General features: G+C 37.1%; 2 protein-coding genes across 2 annotated transcripts in view; one reads left to right on the top strand and one right to left on the bottom strand.

The window, feature by feature from the left end:
* Positions 1-18,945, bottom strand: part of LOC125384729 — a 46,801-nt gene extending 27,856 nt beyond the window's left edge. The window contains exons 1-2 of the mRNA XM_048404463.1: positions 18,792-18,945; positions 18,531-18,652 (exon numbers count right to left, since the gene is read on the bottom strand). Coding sequence (XP_048260420.1) covers positions 18,531-18,533 — 3 coding nt within the window. The 5' untranslated portion in view covers positions 18,534-18,652; positions 18,792-18,945. The remainder of the gene's footprint in view (positions 1-18,530; positions 18,653-18,791) is intronic.
* Positions 18,946-19,072: 127 nt separating this feature from the next.
* Positions 19,073-19,333, top strand: part of LOC125384732 — a 30,963-nt gene continuing 30,702 nt past the window's right edge. The window contains exon 1 of the mRNA XM_048404472.1: positions 19,073-19,212. Within this exon, the coding sequence (XP_048260429.1) occupies positions 19,194-19,212 (19 nt within the window). The 5' untranslated portion in view covers positions 19,073-19,193. The remainder of the gene's footprint in view (positions 19,213-19,333) is intronic.

The following is a 19,333-nucleotide window of genomic DNA, read 5'->3' as shown; positions in this document are numbered from 1 at the left end:
TTCGGAGTGCAAAGGGTTAATATCAAAGTCACCTAAAGAAATCGAAGTATCCGATATGATTGAAACTTAAAGACAGCCTCTCGTTTGACAAAACAATATTTTACCATTAAGTTCTTTTCTATCAGGTAAAAGCTAATTCTCGGATTATCGAAATCCACGATTACAAATATTAATTTCGACAAACGTTCTCGAGATCGAGCCTCCGTTCATCGATTAAAATATAAACTGTGTTTATCTGAAATTGCTCGTACATGCTGCGACGTAGAATTTTTTTTCAACGATGCTCGACAATTTCACTTTCAATTGTAAAAAATGTTACGCATCGAACGGAAACACCTGACTCGAAACGATAACGTTTCATCAGAAAAATCGGAATGTTTCTATTTTTCTATGTTTCGTAGAACTGGCGTTTCTCGTTCGTCGTTTAATTCGTGTTTTGAATGATGTTGAGTTTGACGTTGACTGATCGAAGAACGAGTGGATGAATTTGTAATAGAAAAGTATACTGAAATGATTAAAGGTATAAATATAATATAATATTGATTCAGATCCTTAATCTTTTAGTATTACTAGAAAATGGAAGGATAGGGAGCACGTTCATAAATTTATGGCAAAAGAATATTACCAAAAAAGGTAAGCTTCTGGCTTTGGCTAGAGGCTACAGGGAACATAAAGAGAAATCTGTTTATTAGTTTCTTTGTTCCTAGACCTTGCAACCCAGAACATAATATACATTCAAGGGTAGGATAATATGCGCCGCTCCTTATTTGCAATATATCTGCGTAATAGCAGTCTCCAGGCCATGGATATACATAAATAAAGATGTAGAATTTTTCATGAAGTTACTTCAACAGATGAAATATACGATAAATCGCAAGTTAATCACTTCTAAAACAGCGTCTTTTTGTGATTTTTTTTTTAGAAGGAAAAGAAAGAAACGAAGTTATTGAATTTTGAGGTATGTTTTTATATATATTTAAAGAATACAAAAAATTTCTTTTTAAAGTAAAAGAAAAATTATAACAGCGTAAAATTATTTCTAAGCCTATTTCATGGGCTGCATTTTTCAATCGGCGTGATCCTCGACTGAAACGAAGAACCAAAAAAGGATTAAATTATTATATATTTTTCTTTTCTTTTATATCTTTCTTTTATGGACTAAAAAAAAAAGAAGGCGGAAAATAAAAAAATGTGTTTTTTAAGAAGAAAGAATAAACTTCAAGGTGCTATAACAATTATTTAAATCAACTTTTTGACAAACTTTTTTAGTTCATCGAGAAGAAAAATATATAATAATTTAATCCTTTCTAGTTTTTCCGTTTCAGTCAAGAATTACCAGGTGAATCTTTCACGCCGACTGAAAACGATTAGAAATCTGATATAATTTTTTTGTTAACATTAAAAAAAATTTGTTGCATTCGTTAAATATATATAAAGCCACACCTCAAAATTCAATAACTTCGTTTCTTTCTTTCCCTTCTAAAAAAAATCACAAAGAGACGCTGTTTTAGAACATTCTAATTCAGGACACCCCGTTAAATAATCATATCGTCGAAGTACGTAAGAATTTAAAGCGAGGATCAGCTTCGTGACAGAGCTCGTCTCTGCGTACGAGCGATAAGTCAGGAAAACGTTGATATTTAACTAAAAGTTATTACCGTATACGCGTAAACGTGTTCCTGTCGCATCTACTTCACGCGCTGCAACGCTAGGCGTTCTGACGCGTCATAATCTTTTAGTCGGCTAAATGTAATATCAATCGTTAGCAGAGAAACGTGAAAGCACTTCGGAGTATTTCTATGTACGAGGATTTATCGAGAAAGATATTAAAAATACATTTATCAAACAGCTTACAGCTTAAACAACTGCACACGCCTCTCTGCCTGCGTCTTTACGTAGAAAATATTTTTTCTATCCAAGAGATGTACGCAGATTTTTCCAACTGACCGTATTTTCACTGTATTAAAAGGCTCTATACTACGAAACACGTAATACTTTCTACGAAACCATTTAATAACAAAAGCGACGTAGAAACGTTCGTTCTGTTGCACAGGCGAACGATCAAAATGCGTTTCTTCCATTTCACAGATTTTACGGTATTCAGAGAGACCGCTGCGGATGTTAAACCGCGTTCGACAAATATGGCGGAAGACGATTTATCTAAAGTTGTCAGAAAACGAGAACAGTTTATATAATTGGAGTTTGTATAATGGAAGCTTACCAATTTTTCTCGCTACGTATCGCTCTTTGCTCGAATAATACCAGCAAACGTTCCGTTAATTGGGCGTTAATTAAAGTTTTGTTTCAATAAACGCATTTCTACTCTACTTGTATTTTTACGATACATCCCGTATTTTACGATAAATCCCGTATTTTACGATAAATCCCGTGTACGCAGCGAACGCTGAAATGCTTCTACATTTCCATGCTAACGGTCCATGTTACCATTTAGCCGACTAATTGTCAGTGATTAATAAATTGTGATAATTGCTCGATAAAAAGCGAAAGAGTGATAAGTGAATTTATGATACGATTAATCAGCTCTTCCAGATCTCTTTGAAAGCGTGTGCCTAGAATGTGTCGCAAAAGGTAAGCGGTGACGAGTATACTCGTCAAACACGGAGTACGTGTGGCTGTTATAACGTAGAATGAAATTGCAACGAAACGACTGTTTTATCTTGTAATTTTATTAATGTCGGGCTAACATTTGGCAATGGCGTAACTCGTATGATGTAACTGAGTGAGAAAACGTTGTTTATAAAGCTTAAAGTGTCGTGTAAGGTAATACCCCATACAAAATGTTTTATGGAAACATCGATGGATCTCGAAGAGGAGTTTCGCGTTTTACACCTTTCGCTGAAAAGGCGGATGCTGAAATGACGTTATAATTCACATTATATGCAGGTGAGAGGTCAGTGATAAAAGATAAAATGTAAAGACACGATGGATCTGCTATATTCTACGTTCCATCGAACCACGAAGTATCTTGGAGCCTTTAAAGCGTACGGAACAGAAAATTTCGTTATCGAAGCAGATGAGAATGTAACAATGTAATGGTGCAAAATTACAATACATATATGCGATATAAAAAGATAAATCTGTTCGTTTCTCACTTGTCTTTTCAACAAAATCCATTATCTTTTATTATCGTAAGTCAGCAGCTAGAATATACGATTAATTCTAAAAATAGTGCAAGTGACTTAAGCATTTAAGAGGCACATTTTCGAACAAACTGCTCGTAAAATTGTACGACGCGTAAATCTCACTTTAGAAGATCGTATATTTTACGAAACGTTTTATTGCGTGTCGGAAAAATACTTTTTAACGTGTTCGAACGCCGAACGTCGAAACGCGTCTAAAAACGAGATACAGCGGCGATCGAAGGGAAGTTTAAAATTCACAAAACTGTGTACGATAACTGCACCTTACGTACTAATTGCAACTTTCATCACCAACAACGTTGAAGACAGTCATCCGTATCAAGCTTGTTCGCAATCCAATTCTTCTTATCAATTACAACTTTTCTTTGTTTCTAAAACTGTCGCGTTTCTTTTATCCTTTTTTTTTTTTTTTTTTTTTTTTTAAACTTCCTCTCGTCCTCCATCGTATACGACTTGCTGCAATTTCACAGCCACCGGCACGTACGTGCCACAGAATAGACGACCATCGTCGACGATTTTGAACAAATTTTAGAAAGAAGAAAACTTAATAAAATTGGTGATGTATCAATTTGAAGCTGCCTCACCTTATCCGCCAACGTAGATGAAGCAGTAAATACACCGACGTACGGATACTGTTTGCAACCACTGTGCGTCTACATTTCTTTTCCGCCCCTGTCTTTCCCATTCGCCCACACATTTTTTCCCCCCTCACGTATCTCGCACACACGCGTGCGCTATACGCACATACGGAGAATTACAGCACGCGAACCACACAAATTAGTCTCAATTACGAATTAATAAAGAAAGTCGATGTTTCCCGCGGAGATGGTCCGCGAACTATATCTTCCGGGTATTCGGACGTGATTTCCATTTCGAGATACGATTTGGAATGCCAAAATGAAATTAGCGTGGAGATTTACGTCCGCCAGCCGTGCGATCGACCGATTGCCTCGAAATTAGAGTTGATTGTGGAACAGATTGGAGTTTGTTACTGGCGACGGTTAGCAAACTGTGGGACGGATCGTAAAAAGGATTTCGTGCGGCGTATCCTCTGATTAATAGTCTTTTGAACTGTTCATTAAGACGAAACACTGCTGGGTAATGGGCGGAGAGAATTTTCTTGAAATCTGTTTTGCTCCGCAGGGGGTAGACGATCCACGGATATTTTTGACTTGGACGAATTCTACCGACATCTATGGAGGCGTCTCCTAGCGAGCGATTCGTCGTAAGATTGTTGGGGGCAGACCAATTGGATTCAAAAACCCGAGTACGACGAATTGAAAAATTTCGAAAGCGGAACAAAACCAATTTTCATATCAATGACTGAATCTTTCTGACGATTGGAAAATTGGACGGTTTCCCGAGAATTTCGTGAAACCACGTGTATATATGTCCGCGAATCTTTTCGTCGAGTCTGAAGAATAAATGCACGAATAGAAAATTAGATAACAAACATTGGATCGAGGAAAGCCGTGGAAAACATTAAATATCTTTGCATAGACAATTTTTATCGGATTGTCGGGACGTTTTTATCGAAGTTTCAGTCCTTTTCTATTGCGATTATCTGTGTCGCGGAATGATTTACATAAAAATGAATTGAACAAAGGTGAATGTAGAATACGAAATTACCTTTTCCCCAACTTTCAAGCTTTCCCTGCAGTAATATAAAGATTCATGTTCCCTTCGTACATAAGATCGAATGTAAAACTTCTAAATAAGAAAGCCAAGCCATCTCTTTGAAATCAGAAATGGTCGATCACTTGAATCTGAATCTTAACAAATAAACATAGATGGTGGCTTCAAAGGTTATTCGATATAAAGAATCTTCGAGTTCGTCATCGAATCTACATGCAATCGCGAAAGGTTAATCGCTGTTCCACGGAGTCTTTCTCGCCCGAAACATTTTACCCGTATTTTATTATGCATCGCTTCTAATTTAACCGACTTATCGAAACAAACGAAATTTACCTATTGCGTAAACTCTCTCGAATAGGACGATGAAAAATAATTTCCAAACCGCAGGTAGGTAACTCATTGTCGGCGCATTGAAATTCAAATTCTACGAGACACCCGTACACTGCACAGATCGTGGACAGATGGAACATTGGAGGAGACAGAAACGCGAAATTATCGGTAGCGGAGAAAGGAGAAACGAGGTTAAAATGGAAATATAGAAAAAATGTATGAAAGAAGAATGAGTCTAAATATCACATGGCAGAATTGAACTCTTCAGGTAGGTTTCTCCTTTCGATAGACCAGAGGTTACGTGCACTGCATTTAAATGAAAATTGAATTTCCTGTATACGTACTACAAAGTATAGAGTAATTTGCCCATGCGAGATAAAATTTCAAAAGAAAATTCACCTTCATTCGCTTTCTATTTAGTTCATTAGTTTCGGGAATAAATAATACAGACAGGTAATTCTATTTTACTTTTCGATCATTCTTTCGATCTTTACGTATTAAGCTCTTTCTTTATGTTGCCTGAATTTTCAATACTTGGGAAAATTATTCCCACAATCACGCAATCCAGAATTTCGATTAGTTTTTATTTATTTATTTATTTGAGACGTTAAATATTTCCAACTCTAATTTACTGTCGTTCGAGAAGAAGGCGCGAAAAAGTCGGGTTTAAATCGAATAGACGAGAAGAAGAAGGAATTTTATAACGTTTAAAGCCACGTTTTATTTAATTCTATGGAATAGGTTCGCGGAATATTTTCAATTATTCGATAAACTTAGTTTCTCGTTCGAGCATAAACATGCGCTTGCACGTTTCATCCACGCATTTCCTGCGATACCACGCTCAACGATTAACTAATTATATCATTGTAGAGTATATAGGCTTATTAATTAATATAATAAATTATTATATACTTCAGGTGAACGTACAAGCGCGCGTGTGTGTGATGACTTTATTCGAAAAAAAGAATTTGTTCTTGTCGTTGCGTTGTTCGTTCATTCATTATTCATCTGATTAGTAACATCTAATATCAACATAATACTCGGTCCTAATAGTAATAGCAGTAAGCTGGCTTAATTTTCCTCTAATTTTTAAAATTCTAATTTTTAAAATTTTAAATTTTTAAAATCTAATTTTTAATATTCAACGCTGTTTAACATTTCATCCTTGGAACACTCTCAGTACGTATGTATAAATAGTGTGTACGTGTGTATTTTTTATCGTAGTTTAGGGTATCTTCCACCTCAATTTCCAAATAGTTTCCTTTAAATTCATTTTTATGAAACAATACTGACACGCAAGAAGGGTACATCAAACAGTCTTCGACTGTTACTTCCTCGTCGATTATTCCACATCACTTAGAAATATTATTTGAAATTTTTATATTTACATTGTGGATATACGAATATTTATATTTTTACGGTCACACTAAAGTGTTAAAACCCGGACAGATATTTGTTGTACTTCTTAAATATCCTAACGAAGATTATACTTTGAATGTCCTATATATCGTTGCATATTCTGTGAATTCTATGCATCCTTAAATTCTATTACTCGCTTCTTTTATCTTCCGAATCTTTAAACATTTCCCACACAAACGTACAAAACTCTATGATCCGCTTATATCTCGTATACGCGTCACAATCTGATTGTTTCGCACAGAACATGAAACCGGTATACCTGGTCGTTAAAACGTCATCAAATTAATAGTGAAACGAACGAATGATGATATTCGTCACATCGTTATTGCTACTTCAACCAACAACCAATCTCGTTCTTTCTGCTCGAGTAAAAAGTCTCGTTAAAAATACCAGTTTTCATTTTATATAAAAAGGAAAAAAATTCCGACCTTACGATATTAATTCTATGCTAATTGAACGTAGTTATCTTCGAAGAAATTGGCTTGCGCGCTTCTTATGCATAAATGCAGCATTTCCGCGTAAGCTGATTCGTTGTTTGCTAGGTCGCGATTTAGCGAGCCATCGAGAGTCAAAAAGCAATTTCGCTTCCTTTCTTTGACCCTTGTTCCAATTGGACCGAAACTACGCTCGTTACATCGACGGAAAAAGTACGAAAGATTTCGCAAATCGGAGGAGACGACGCTGGGAACAACGGAAAAGTTCCTCGAAACGTTTATCCGTGGTCGTATCTCGTGCGAGTAATTCCAACCGATGCCCGGGATAAGCGTGACCCGTATTCCATACCGCCGGGTGTTCATCGATGTCACTGAAATTTTCTCTCGCTTTCAACTTCTCTACGCTAGTTAATAAAGCGCGGCAATCGTTGCAGAGTATCTCTCCCACGCGTTTACGCCGAATCGCCTACAACATGAACCGATATCGCGCCTTTTTTCGTTTACTATTGCGCAGCTTCAACTACGACCTTTCCGCGACACGTATTTCAATGCTAGCGGCTGCGACAAAAGCCGCATGAAGCACGGCGAAATAAAAGCGCGTCAGAGTAACGCGGAAAACATTGTTCGTACTTTTCGTTAAAAAATGATTTGGAAAAGAATTTTACCGTTGCAAAAACGGTGTATGTAAATGGTGGAGATAGGAACAAATGGATAATAGATTTTTTCTTTTGTAGCGCGGGCGATAATATTTAACTTTATCAAGTAAATAGAATACCCGCTCGTTCGACGAATTTTGTTTTACGATCGAGCCCCTATGACTTCAAAAACCTGCACGAGGCTGCAACAATTTTGTTTGATTCCTTTCGTTTCGCTGCCTCCTATAAGTAAAAATAAAGCTTGCTTTAACTCGAATCATCTACACGTCCGGATACGTTATTTTAGCTCTGTAACTCGAGTTTAGAACACGATCTAACCCAGCCCAGACTTCTACATGGCCAAGTTTACCTGTGCGAGTACAACTTCCATATTGCCGCTACTCTAACAAGTTGCTCTCTGCAACTCTAACTTTTCCAGCTATACGTTACGAGCCGTCAGGAACCAATCTTTCTTTCTATTGTTGGCATTGTCTGGAATAACCATAAAGATATAGAGATACAGAGTACGAGAGTCGTACGTTACCGTGTAAATGGATGCGATATGAGAATGGGAAGAGAATGCCGTGTTAGACGGATAAAGGCGCCTTTTGTCCTTGTTCAACGCTAATCTTACCAAGCCCGGTGAAACGACATAGAAAATTTTATTTAAAATTGTGCATTTGCCCTTATTCATTTCGTTCGTCTAACTTTATGCACATTCTTATATTTTTCGATTTCTCAATTTTTGTCAATACGAGAATTTACATAAAGTTGAATGAACAAAAAAAGAAGAAGAAAAAATAACGACTAATGTACAATTTTAAATGAAACTTTAAACGAAACCTTCAAACTCGTCATTTGACTTTGTCAGATTTGGTAAGAGTTAGTGTTAATCAGGTACGATGGTTAATCTGTACACACTTACGTATGTAACTGCGATAACAAAACTTTCCAACGGTTTCGTCGATACAAGTATAACATCGAAGCGTAAGTGCCAATAGGCCTAACCAGTCATCGATATCCCTACAATCCCTCCACCAAATATTTGGAAAAAGGCGTGACGAAAATGACGTTCGAAAACGAAAATTCGTTTCCTTTTGTCGTCTCTCAATATCCCCACTGCGCACGCGGTTGGTAGGCGTCCTTGACCGTTGTCACGTGTCAACGGTCACGGACGAAAATGACGTTCGAAAAATAAAATTCCTTTCTTTTTGTCGCTTCTCAATATCCCCACTGCGCACGCGGTTGGTAGGCGTCCGCTACCGTTGCCACGTGTCAACGGTCAAGGACGAAAGGACGTTCGAAAAGGAAAATTCCTTTCTTTTTGTCGTCTCTCAATATCTCTACTGCGCACGCGGTTGGTAGGCGTCCGCTACCGTTGCCACGTGTCAACGGTCAAGGACGAAAATGACGTTGGAAAAATTAAATTCCTTTCTTTTTGTCGTCTCTCAATATCCCCACTACGCACACGGTTGGTGGGCGTCCGTGACCGTTGTCGTGTAACAATGGTCGTGGACGAAAATGAAGTTTGAAAACTAAAATTCCTTTATTTTTGTCGTCTCTCAATATCTCTACTGCGCACGCGGTTGGGGTAGGCGTCCGCTATCGTTGCCACGTGTCAACGGTCAAGGACGAAAATGACGTTCGAAAAATAAAATTCCTTTCTTTTTGTCGTCTCTCAATATCTCTACTACGCACGCGGTTGGTAGGCGTCCGCCACCATTGCCACGTGTAAACGGTCAAGGACGAAAGGACGTTCGAAAAGGAAAATTCCTTTCTTTTTGTCGCCTCTCAATATCTCCACTACGCACGCGGTTGGTAGGCGTCCGCTACCGTTGCCACGTGTAAACGGTCACGGACGAAAATGACGTTGGAAAAATTAAATTCCTTTCTTTTTGTCGTCTCTCAATGTCCCCACTACGCACACGGTTGGTGGGCGTCCGTGACCGTTGTCGTGTAACAATGGTCGTGGACGAAAATGAAGTTTGAAAACTAAAATTCCTTTCTTTTTGTCGTCTCTCAATATCTCTACTGCGCACGCGGTTGGTAGGCGTCCGCTACCGTTGCCACGTGTCAACGGTCAAGGACGAAAGGACGTTCGAAAAGGAAAATTCCTTTCTTTTTATCGCCTCTCAATATCTCCACTACGCACGCGATTGGTAGGTGTCCGCCACCATTGCCACGTGTAAACGGTCACGGACGAAAATGACGTTTGAAAAATAAAATTCCTTTCTTTTTGTCGCCTCTCAATATCCCCACTACGCACACGGTTGGTAGGCGTCCGCGACCGTTGTTACGTGACAACGGTCACGGACGCCCACCAACCGCGTGCGTAGTGGGGATATTAAAGGGCGACAAAAGGAAACGAATCGGATCAAGAAAACATTTGTTGAATCGAGAGTTGTACGTAAAGAATCGAAAACGAGAATTGTTAATAAATATACTATTAAACATCTACACATCCTGCACCAAATAACCTCACGTATTTACCGTACGAATGTGCGTGCGTTATTAGACGAACGCATTATATATATATTTCGCATTTTCAGTCTTCGTCGTCGTCGATCCTTATCGTTTGAAAAGTCGTACGGTTCCAGAGCATTTGGTCGCAGTCGCAGACCTTTCGGTTAGCGAGCTCGTTAGCGACTGTCTTATGAAACTCTGGGCAAAGAATCACGAGAACTGCGTGCGGATGGCGAAGTATGAACCTACAGTTTTAGGTCTGAATTTAGATCCCGAACGATCGGAACCACACTGAGACAAACGTCTGTCTTTCTTTGTATATTTACGGAAATAACGCGAGACGAAAAATGTAAGACGCAAGTTGTATCCCAACTTCTTCGAAGGTCGACGTCAGACGCATATCGATGGAAGCTAAAGGTTTTTCGTCATTGCGCCAGTCATTTCCACCGTGTTTTTACCAACACCTGTCAAATTGGCGGGCAAAGGAAAACGCGTATCTTCTTTCCAAACGACCAATCTAATTTAAAATAATTCGGTGTTGGTTGCACGAAGCAAGGGATTTGTCTGGAATAAAATGTTTTAGCTATCAAAGATACAATGGCCAAAATGTTCTTAAAAAAGATTTAATTTATTTATACGATATGAAGCTGTTAGTTAGTTGTTGCGACCTTTCTGAGAAGCGTGTTAAAATGCGTCGCGAAAAGTAAGCGACGACGAGTATACTCGTGAAACGTGGAGTATGCGTGGCTGTTATAACACAGAATTAATATTCCACGGATGCTCTGACAAGCATATAGCCTGAATTGCCACGTATTTTTCGAACCATTGAAAAGATCCTTTGGTTCTAATTTGCATTTCTACTCGAAATACGTTTATCGAATTATACAGGCACGATTTTTTGTTCCGCAAACTTTTCCCATATTTCACGCAACTTGAATATCCATTCTTCCAGAACCTCTCAGGCTTTCCGGCGGAAAACTTTTCAATATGATTTTTTACATCGTCCAAAGAGTTAAAAATCCGAACGAACTTTCCCAGCAGCGTTTAACACGTGTAATATTTTATTAAAAATCAACGAGCATATTTAAAAACATTTACAGTAACGTTTTTTCAGCGTGATATGCTTAAAAACATAAATGAAAACATACTTGAAATTTCCTCAATGGAAAGGTACTAAGCAAAGCTTTTATTTTATTAAATTCCTTAAAAATCGGAACGAACTTTCCGACCAACCGATATTATAGCTAATATATCGATAACGATTTCGTATTATCCATCGTATCCATCGTATCCATTCGTATTACACATCGAAGATGTAAAGGAGATTGCAACGATTTGTCTGAAAGTTTGTGACCATCACGGGTGAACGAAATCCGATATCTCCGAAAAAAAAGAACGAATTAGAATGCGTGCAAATGACAAAGAGGAAAATTAATTGTTTATCCTTTCGCGTAGTCGATGTTCTACTATTCTGTCAATTTGACATATTTGAAACGAGAGACGCATTAAGTCGCAAAAATGACAGGGGTTGATCTTTTGCGTCGAATCAAACGAATTCGAAGAGGAAGCTTAAAACGTTTCCTGAAAAGATGAACGCAATTCAACCTTCGTATTCCTTCGAATTTCCGCTTGTCGAACCTCATTTGCTCGACGTTTTCGATAAGAAGAAACCTCTAGAACTCGGAAATTTTTGCTCATCCCTTGGGCTTCGAGCTAACAAGGTTCGACTTTAGCATTTTACGTTATGAACACTTTACATACATAGAGGAAAGTGGCCAAATATGGAACAGGTCTCCCTTTCTTTCTTAATCCGATCGATGATGAATGTCTGCCAAACGACTATAGGCTACTTCACTCAGTTAGTCGTTCATTTTCTGAACGTTTATTTTGCCAGAAACTATTTTCGCTAAATTTTAGATTTATTATTCTGGTGGCAAAATGTGGATCATCGAGTAGTCAAACAATTTGATGCTCGGATCTCGATGATTGCGAACAACTACATTTCTGTTCTGTTAACCGATGTGAGTGTTCCATATTTTACCTTTTCTGCGATGTCGATTCGATATTAAGAATTTATTTATAACGTTAGAGGTATAAGGCTAACACTTAGATGGAGCGTAATTACAAGAATCTTTTACGTATCGCAACTGAGGGTAAAATAACAAAAAAAGAATAAAATAAAAGAATAATGAAAATAAGGTTTTGCGTGTGTGTGTATGATTAAGCGAGAATACAAGGCAAGAGGGAGGATAATTATTGTAAATCGAGTTTATGGCCAGCAGTCTAAACATAAAGTATACTACGTTGCAAGCTACGTATGCGAGTGAACGTAAAAACTGTATTACTAGCGTTACGTTACAAGGCACACGCACGACCGAAATGACAAAGTTAGGATAAAAAGATTAGAAAATAAAACCAAGCACACTGTAATGGTATTCCGCGACGTATTTTATTCTGTAACGTTATATCTGGTATGGTTATACCTTTCGATAAAAATCACAGATAATAAACCGAGTCTCCGTTTCAATTGTAAGAAAATAAATTTCATTTTGTATTATGTGACGTTGCACTTTGTACAGCCAATCAACCGTTTCTCATATTTCGAAATATACACATAGCGTTTTATGCGTAAGGAGAGATAAGAAGCACACGGGACACTTGTGTACGTACGTTGTAAAGGACTTTCAATTTTGCATATGTGTCATCACGCATGATATAACCGGACCAAAACAGTGGATACGGCGATATGTGTTTGACACGGCCAACCAGCGTTTGATTTGCGTTGAAATCAAATTTTTCGGTTCAACTTCACCGAAACTTCGCGCTGAAATAACGCGTGATACACATAGCTTGCATTTCACTCTCAATATTATTTTGATCGATATCCGAGCCGAAAGTACTTGCCATTTCGATTCAATAACGCACTTACGTATTTATATCTCATTTATATGTGTCCTATGGTTTTAAAAATATTACGAGACTGTACATGACGATAACAAGCGAAACGAGAAAGTAGAATATTGCTTGATTTTCGATGTTACATCGATGTTTTAGCTGTATATTCTACGATCGATGGAAATTCGTCAAGCACAATGAAATTTGAATTTTAATCAAACCTTCGAACTAAAAGTATTTTCCATTTCGATCTCATAATACAAATTCTATGCCATATATTCGTCATGTCTTTTGAAATATTATTCTCCGATCACGATAACAATAATGACAATGACGTAGAATACATTTAACTTTGCACATTATATCCGTTATTATATATTCTAATATTATATATTCTGCAACCGATTAAAATTTCCAAAGTACAAATCGAATTTCAACTAAAGTTGATTAAAATCAACTGTTCGAACCGAAGGTATTTTCCATTTTGACTTAATAACGCAAATAATAACAAGAATACTTATTCATATTTTTTCTTCTGTCTAAATATTATTACAATCATGCAAGGTGGTGTGCAACGATAATAAAAAAATCGAGATGACAGAAATGGCCCTTAAACTGCGCAACTATACGTGCAATTCCAAGCATTTCAATAACAGTCCCCGGAGTAGGAAACACTTCAAGTATGCGCTATCCTTGAATAAAGGAGTTAGACAAACTGACCGTCTACTCATTGTGGAAGCGCTCGATAATTACCAGTTCCTGGGGATTTTCTTCCTTACCGGTGTCCTCAATGAAAAGTTAGTCCATGTATATTACTTTAAAGATTCAACCGGGATAATTAAGTTTCGAAAGTCCTTTAGACGCAATCGTTTTACGGAAGCCGGAAAAAGAAGAGAAATTAAATTTCGTGCTACAACGTTCGTATAAATATCAGATTTTAGATGCAAAGTTTCCAATATATTTTTCGATCTTTTTTTTTCTCCATTCGATATGATGATTACGGTGACTCGAAGTTGTTCCCATTCGTTAGAAGATGCGTATGTACTAACAATTAAATAATTTCCTTATAAAAGGAAAGAAACTTTTGGGACAAAGTAATATGTTCCTTCTTACGATAAAATACCCACTGTACGTAATATTTGCGCGCAACGATGGTAACAATAATATTAATTTCTTGATCCTTTTTTGTTTTTATTTGTACAAGGTTTACGATAGTTTCATTAATATAATTGCGCGTAATTAACGACATTAAAATGCGATCGATCGATACTCATTGAAGACTGGGTTGTTTAAATTGGAAGTTTCCATAACATTCATCCCTAATCATCTATGCAGATTCGAGATATGTACCGTTATACCGTGTTGCGTGAACAACGAAATAAGCGTAACCCGTATCATCGGTTGACACAGCCAACATAGTTAAGGTAAACCAATTAAGGCAACGAGTTAGTAAAACGATTACCCTTCACGTTTTCTCCACGTTATAATCGTGTACGATCCGCCTACCATGAGAAAGATTATTTGGCAATAGACAAAAAATAGTAAAAAGTCATGTAACAACTATAGCAAGAATCCGATATTAACCGGTTAACCGAGTCATTTTTTAAACTAGTTTTTTAAACGTAATTTATTTTTAACGGAAATTAAACGTCGCGTAGATAAAAGAACAGCAATTGGTAATTTGTATACTGTTCGTGGATTTCTAGCCATGGAACGTTAAAAACATAGACAGTTAAAATACTATAATAATACGAATCCGACAGACAAGCAACGATAATTTATTGAAAATTGGTAATGAAAAACGAACGGAATTTGCAAGAAAACAACGTTATAAGTTGTTATTTTTAATATTAGACGCTTGCCTATTATTGGGTTGGCTGGCAACTTAGCGATTGTGGATTTTGTCCTTAGGTGGTATTGACAAAATTCGCAATCACATAGATGCCAACCCAATATTTATCGTATGCAAGAAGAACCTTACGATATCTCGAGCGATTTTAATCGAGGTATAGTTGCAAACAACTTTTTTCATTAACTGCTGCAACTGCTATCTTAAAGTATATAAGCACGAGCGGAATATTTGGAAAAGAAGCGAAGAAAGAAACGTTTTGCGTTTGTAACAAAATTGAAGGACGAACATCTTTTAGACAAACTGTCAAGGCGGATATTCATAAATAAAATTGTTCGTTGTATGACTACGGATACGGTGAAGAAAGCTTTCTCGCTTTAGTTAGAGTTTAGACATTCCCACGTCGGATAAATAGATTCGCAAAGCGGAAATAATAGTCTTGCGAGTTCTTCTCGCAAAAAGTACGACGTTGGCTGATAACGAATTAACGAAACTTTACGAGATCTTGTACGTCGTGTAATTGGGAACTTCGTTCGGGTACGAATGAAACTTCTACAGGAGCGACGGGAAGCATAATATCGCCGACAGCCTCAAAATATTTAAAACAGCCACAATGTGATCAAATCGCGAGTTTAAACGAATGATCCGTTAATAAATATCAGACGAAGCAGGGAATTGTTTTGACGGAAAGGTAATAAAAATTGGTTCAAGTTCGTGGAATTTTCCTTCCGATGCCAAAATACCTGATGGAAATATCTACGTTAAATTTTTGAGATTCGAAACTTAGCGAAAGAAATAATTTGATTCTAACGACAAGTTCTTCGTGTATCATAATCTTTCATAAGCAGATTAATAAGCAGATCAACAAATACCGTCGACATCTTTAGCTAATTATGCAATAACGACGATGAAATCATTGAATATATTCGTTTAACCGCATCGCAATTATGGTACAGATATCTCACGACATTGCATATACACAGCCCGTACGATGGCCACGGACAAGTTATTTCACGACGCAATACGTTTGTACGACGCTACGAATGCGTTATTTCGCAACACAATACCGTTCGTACATTCCCACGGACGAGATATTCCCCGCGTCTGTTTTTCCGCAATTAAGCACAGCTCTCGCCCTAATAAACAAACACTTGCTTTTATACGAGACGTTTTTGTCACATTCGGATACGTATTATAATTTATCTCACAAATTTCCTGCCTTTCTATCCATTGTATACGTCAGAGACGAAGATTTCTAGTAGAAACACAATTCCATTGATTTTAACATCCAGATGAAATACGTACGATACACGTATTGCGTAATATTTGTATCATTATGTATGTATCATTATGTTAATACAAATCTATACAATATATTCTTACAGGATTTATCATAATCGACAACGTAACGATCTGCAATGTTTATGAAACTTCGAATCAAAACATCGATAAAAACGGGATCGACGAAGCAGAAAATACGAGTCCCGTCGGATGCAATCCGACAGTTTAAAATCTGTTGTTCTTGATATCCGATCTTACTTTAAAATCGAAGCGTTCGTAAACCGATTAAAATCATAACTGCTTAATTACGATAATCAGGTGAACTCATTGGCCAAGGATCAAGGGTCTAGAATTAATATCGAGCTTAGTTGTTGGGTCACAAATAGGTCGTATACACCCGCTTGATGGCTATTCGACGTGCTTTGACCATAAAGGTTCGCAATACTAGAATATCTTCAACGAAACGCAGTGTAACGTTGCAGCAGACAATGAGAGGCACCCACGTGAAAACGCACATACTTCATGGCTGCTGTCCCTTTCATTCTCGCTTTCTTCTTAACTGACTAAGAACGAGGAAAGGAAAAAAGACTTGTTCTCGACTTTTCATTTCATCCCTTACGTTACACGAAGGCATTGTCAGCGTCTCTTTGAGATTTTGTTCGGCGCGTTTCTTTCGCGTCGCCTATCGTCGATGCGCGATATTATTCGATATCAACGAAACAACGCCATTAAGACACGTATGGTCTCGCCCTTGTAACGCCACTGTGGCTGGGAAACTATATTACGCGTGATATAAAACGTATTATAGCAACGTGATATAAAGCGATAAAAATTATGTGGTTTATATAGTTTGTATCTTCTACTTCTTTTAAGACAGGGAAATTTATAGCGGCGAGGATTTGTAGAGCGACAAGTAGGTACATACGTTGATTTTTAAAGGCTTGTACAAGATTTTTAAACGGAAATTCAATTTCGTTGGATTCTGTTTAATTGGATTTGAATTTTTAAAAGGTAATGAATTTTCCCGATCGAACTGTTAGTTTAAGCGCGGCCTTTAATTGTATCACGAACATTATTTTACGTTACTCTGCAACGTTTCCTCTATGTAATATATTCGCGATCTTCGCCTTAAGAATTACTCAAATATTTGGTTTTAATACGAAGGATTGTTTTAAAGATCATTTTCACCTCTATAAATATTTATTGTGTAAACCGTGTGTATAATTTGCGTAAAGCTTAAAAGATTTCCAATTTAACATTCGCACGTGAATTAAGACTGTTACTTGGAAAAATCATCGAACTCAAGAACCACACTCTTTCTCGCGTTCAAACTTATCCGCCTGTGCAGTTCGTAAATTCACTTCTTAGGTTTCTAATGAATTTTCAAAATAAACCTTCAACCTATCTATGTATGTATCTATACGATTAAACAAACCGTGGATTTTTATGCATTTCTAAATAATTCGTAGATATTATTCTAAATATCCATGGAACTATCGATTAAAGAATTATTATTCACGAGAATATAAGAAACAAAGTAGTAGTATACTTATAGCATTCTATCTATTCACATTAAATAAGTGACATTTAAGTTAAAAAATTATTTGTATATTATTATTTATACACTTTTGTTTGCATATATCATTATAAAAATTAATGGAATAAACTAATAGGATAACATATTTCTTAAACAAATGGAAAAATGAAAAGTCGATGGATTTTCATTTAACAAGCGTGTATCATTTGTAGCGTTATGACAACTTCGCGATCCATTTGCTCAGCAAGTACTATCTTCAATAACTAAATCGTTTTAAATTAGTTAAATCTTCAGTGTCCTATTTTCCTATTCACTAAACGACATTTTTAATACGAATCAATTCGTTTCGCTAAAGACACTAAAAATTGATTATTAAAATAGAATTATACGTTTTATATATTTTACACTAGTTCTCGTTGTCATATGATTACAATAACCTTAATGAATAAACGATCCTAAACAGTAACAGCATAAACGAGCTTATCTCAAGTATATCAATATTATACCAATATGTAGAAGTTTATATTTCCAAAATACCTGTCTTTAAAAGTAAAATAATAGCAAACAAGGCAGTAAATAAAGTAAACGATCGTATTGCTCAACAGTCTTAACAAATAAAGCAACGATGCTAAAAGTAACAAAAATTGCTCCATAGCATATGTCCTCACAATTAAATTACGAATTAAAAAGGAGAATAGGAGTAAAATTAACAAATCGAATGTAAGCAAATGAAAGAATCATTCTGTATTATGTTTCCCTCGCTAGTGGCGGGATATTCAAACTTTTAATAATGATAGCGTCTCTTCAATCAAGAAATCACGCATCCAAAAACTTTTACCTCGTAATAACGGTATTATTATACCATCGAATAAGTAAAAAATTAACACTCACCATGAAACCGGTATAAGTAACGAAGATTTACAGCTTTGGCCTTTGCGAGACAATATGCCCTACTGCGCAGTTATAGGCGTAGATTGTACACCCGAATTGTCCCGTTTGTCGATGGATATTACCTGCAACAACTTCCGTGATACATTTCTTGCGCTACGCGAATAGATGCACCTGTTTGCGTGCCGCTTAATATCGCGTACGCACGAAACAGCTCGAGAATTATCCACGAATTCTACGAATTCGCAGTTACTAATCGCTTACCAAACGTCGATTATATCGTTAGCGCTTGAAAAGACATTCGAATGTAATTATTGCAAAAGATAAAGGAGCTTTGTAAAATAGACAATCCAATTCCTATCGCGTTCACAGTCGAAGCGGTACTGTGAGGCTCGTTGCGACCCGGCGTCCCTTTATACGATCGACCCCCGAGCTCAATAGCCAATCAGCGTTACGCATTCTCCAACGTTCAAAATCCTTCCGTTGGATCCACGGACGGCCGATGTCAGTTATGTGAGGGGGTGGAAAGCACTTTTGGCGGTATCACGTGTTGCTTCGCTGTAAACATGGACGATCTGGATTTGATTCAATTATCCAAAGCGAGAGAAACGGTGTTTGAGTGGTGGCGCGAAAATTACCGATTTCGTTGCGCATATTGACAAAGTTATGGCGAGGGATCTGTATGGTATGTACTATGTAGCTTTTCTCGCGGACTATGTTTCTTTATATTGTATATCGAAGTACGCACCTAACGTTTCAAGAGAAGCTTTGCATGCCTTGTATAACTTGAACTGTAGTTTAGATTT

Source organism: Bombus terrestris, chromosome 3 (assembly GCF_910591885.1).
Source record: "Bombus terrestris chromosome 3, iyBomTerr1.2, whole genome shotgun sequence".
NCBI lineage: Eukaryota > Metazoa > Arthropoda > Insecta > Hymenoptera > Apidae > Bombus > Bombus terrestris.
Note: the sequence above shows the minus strand (reverse complement) of the source record. Positions and strands in the feature narration are given on the sequence as shown.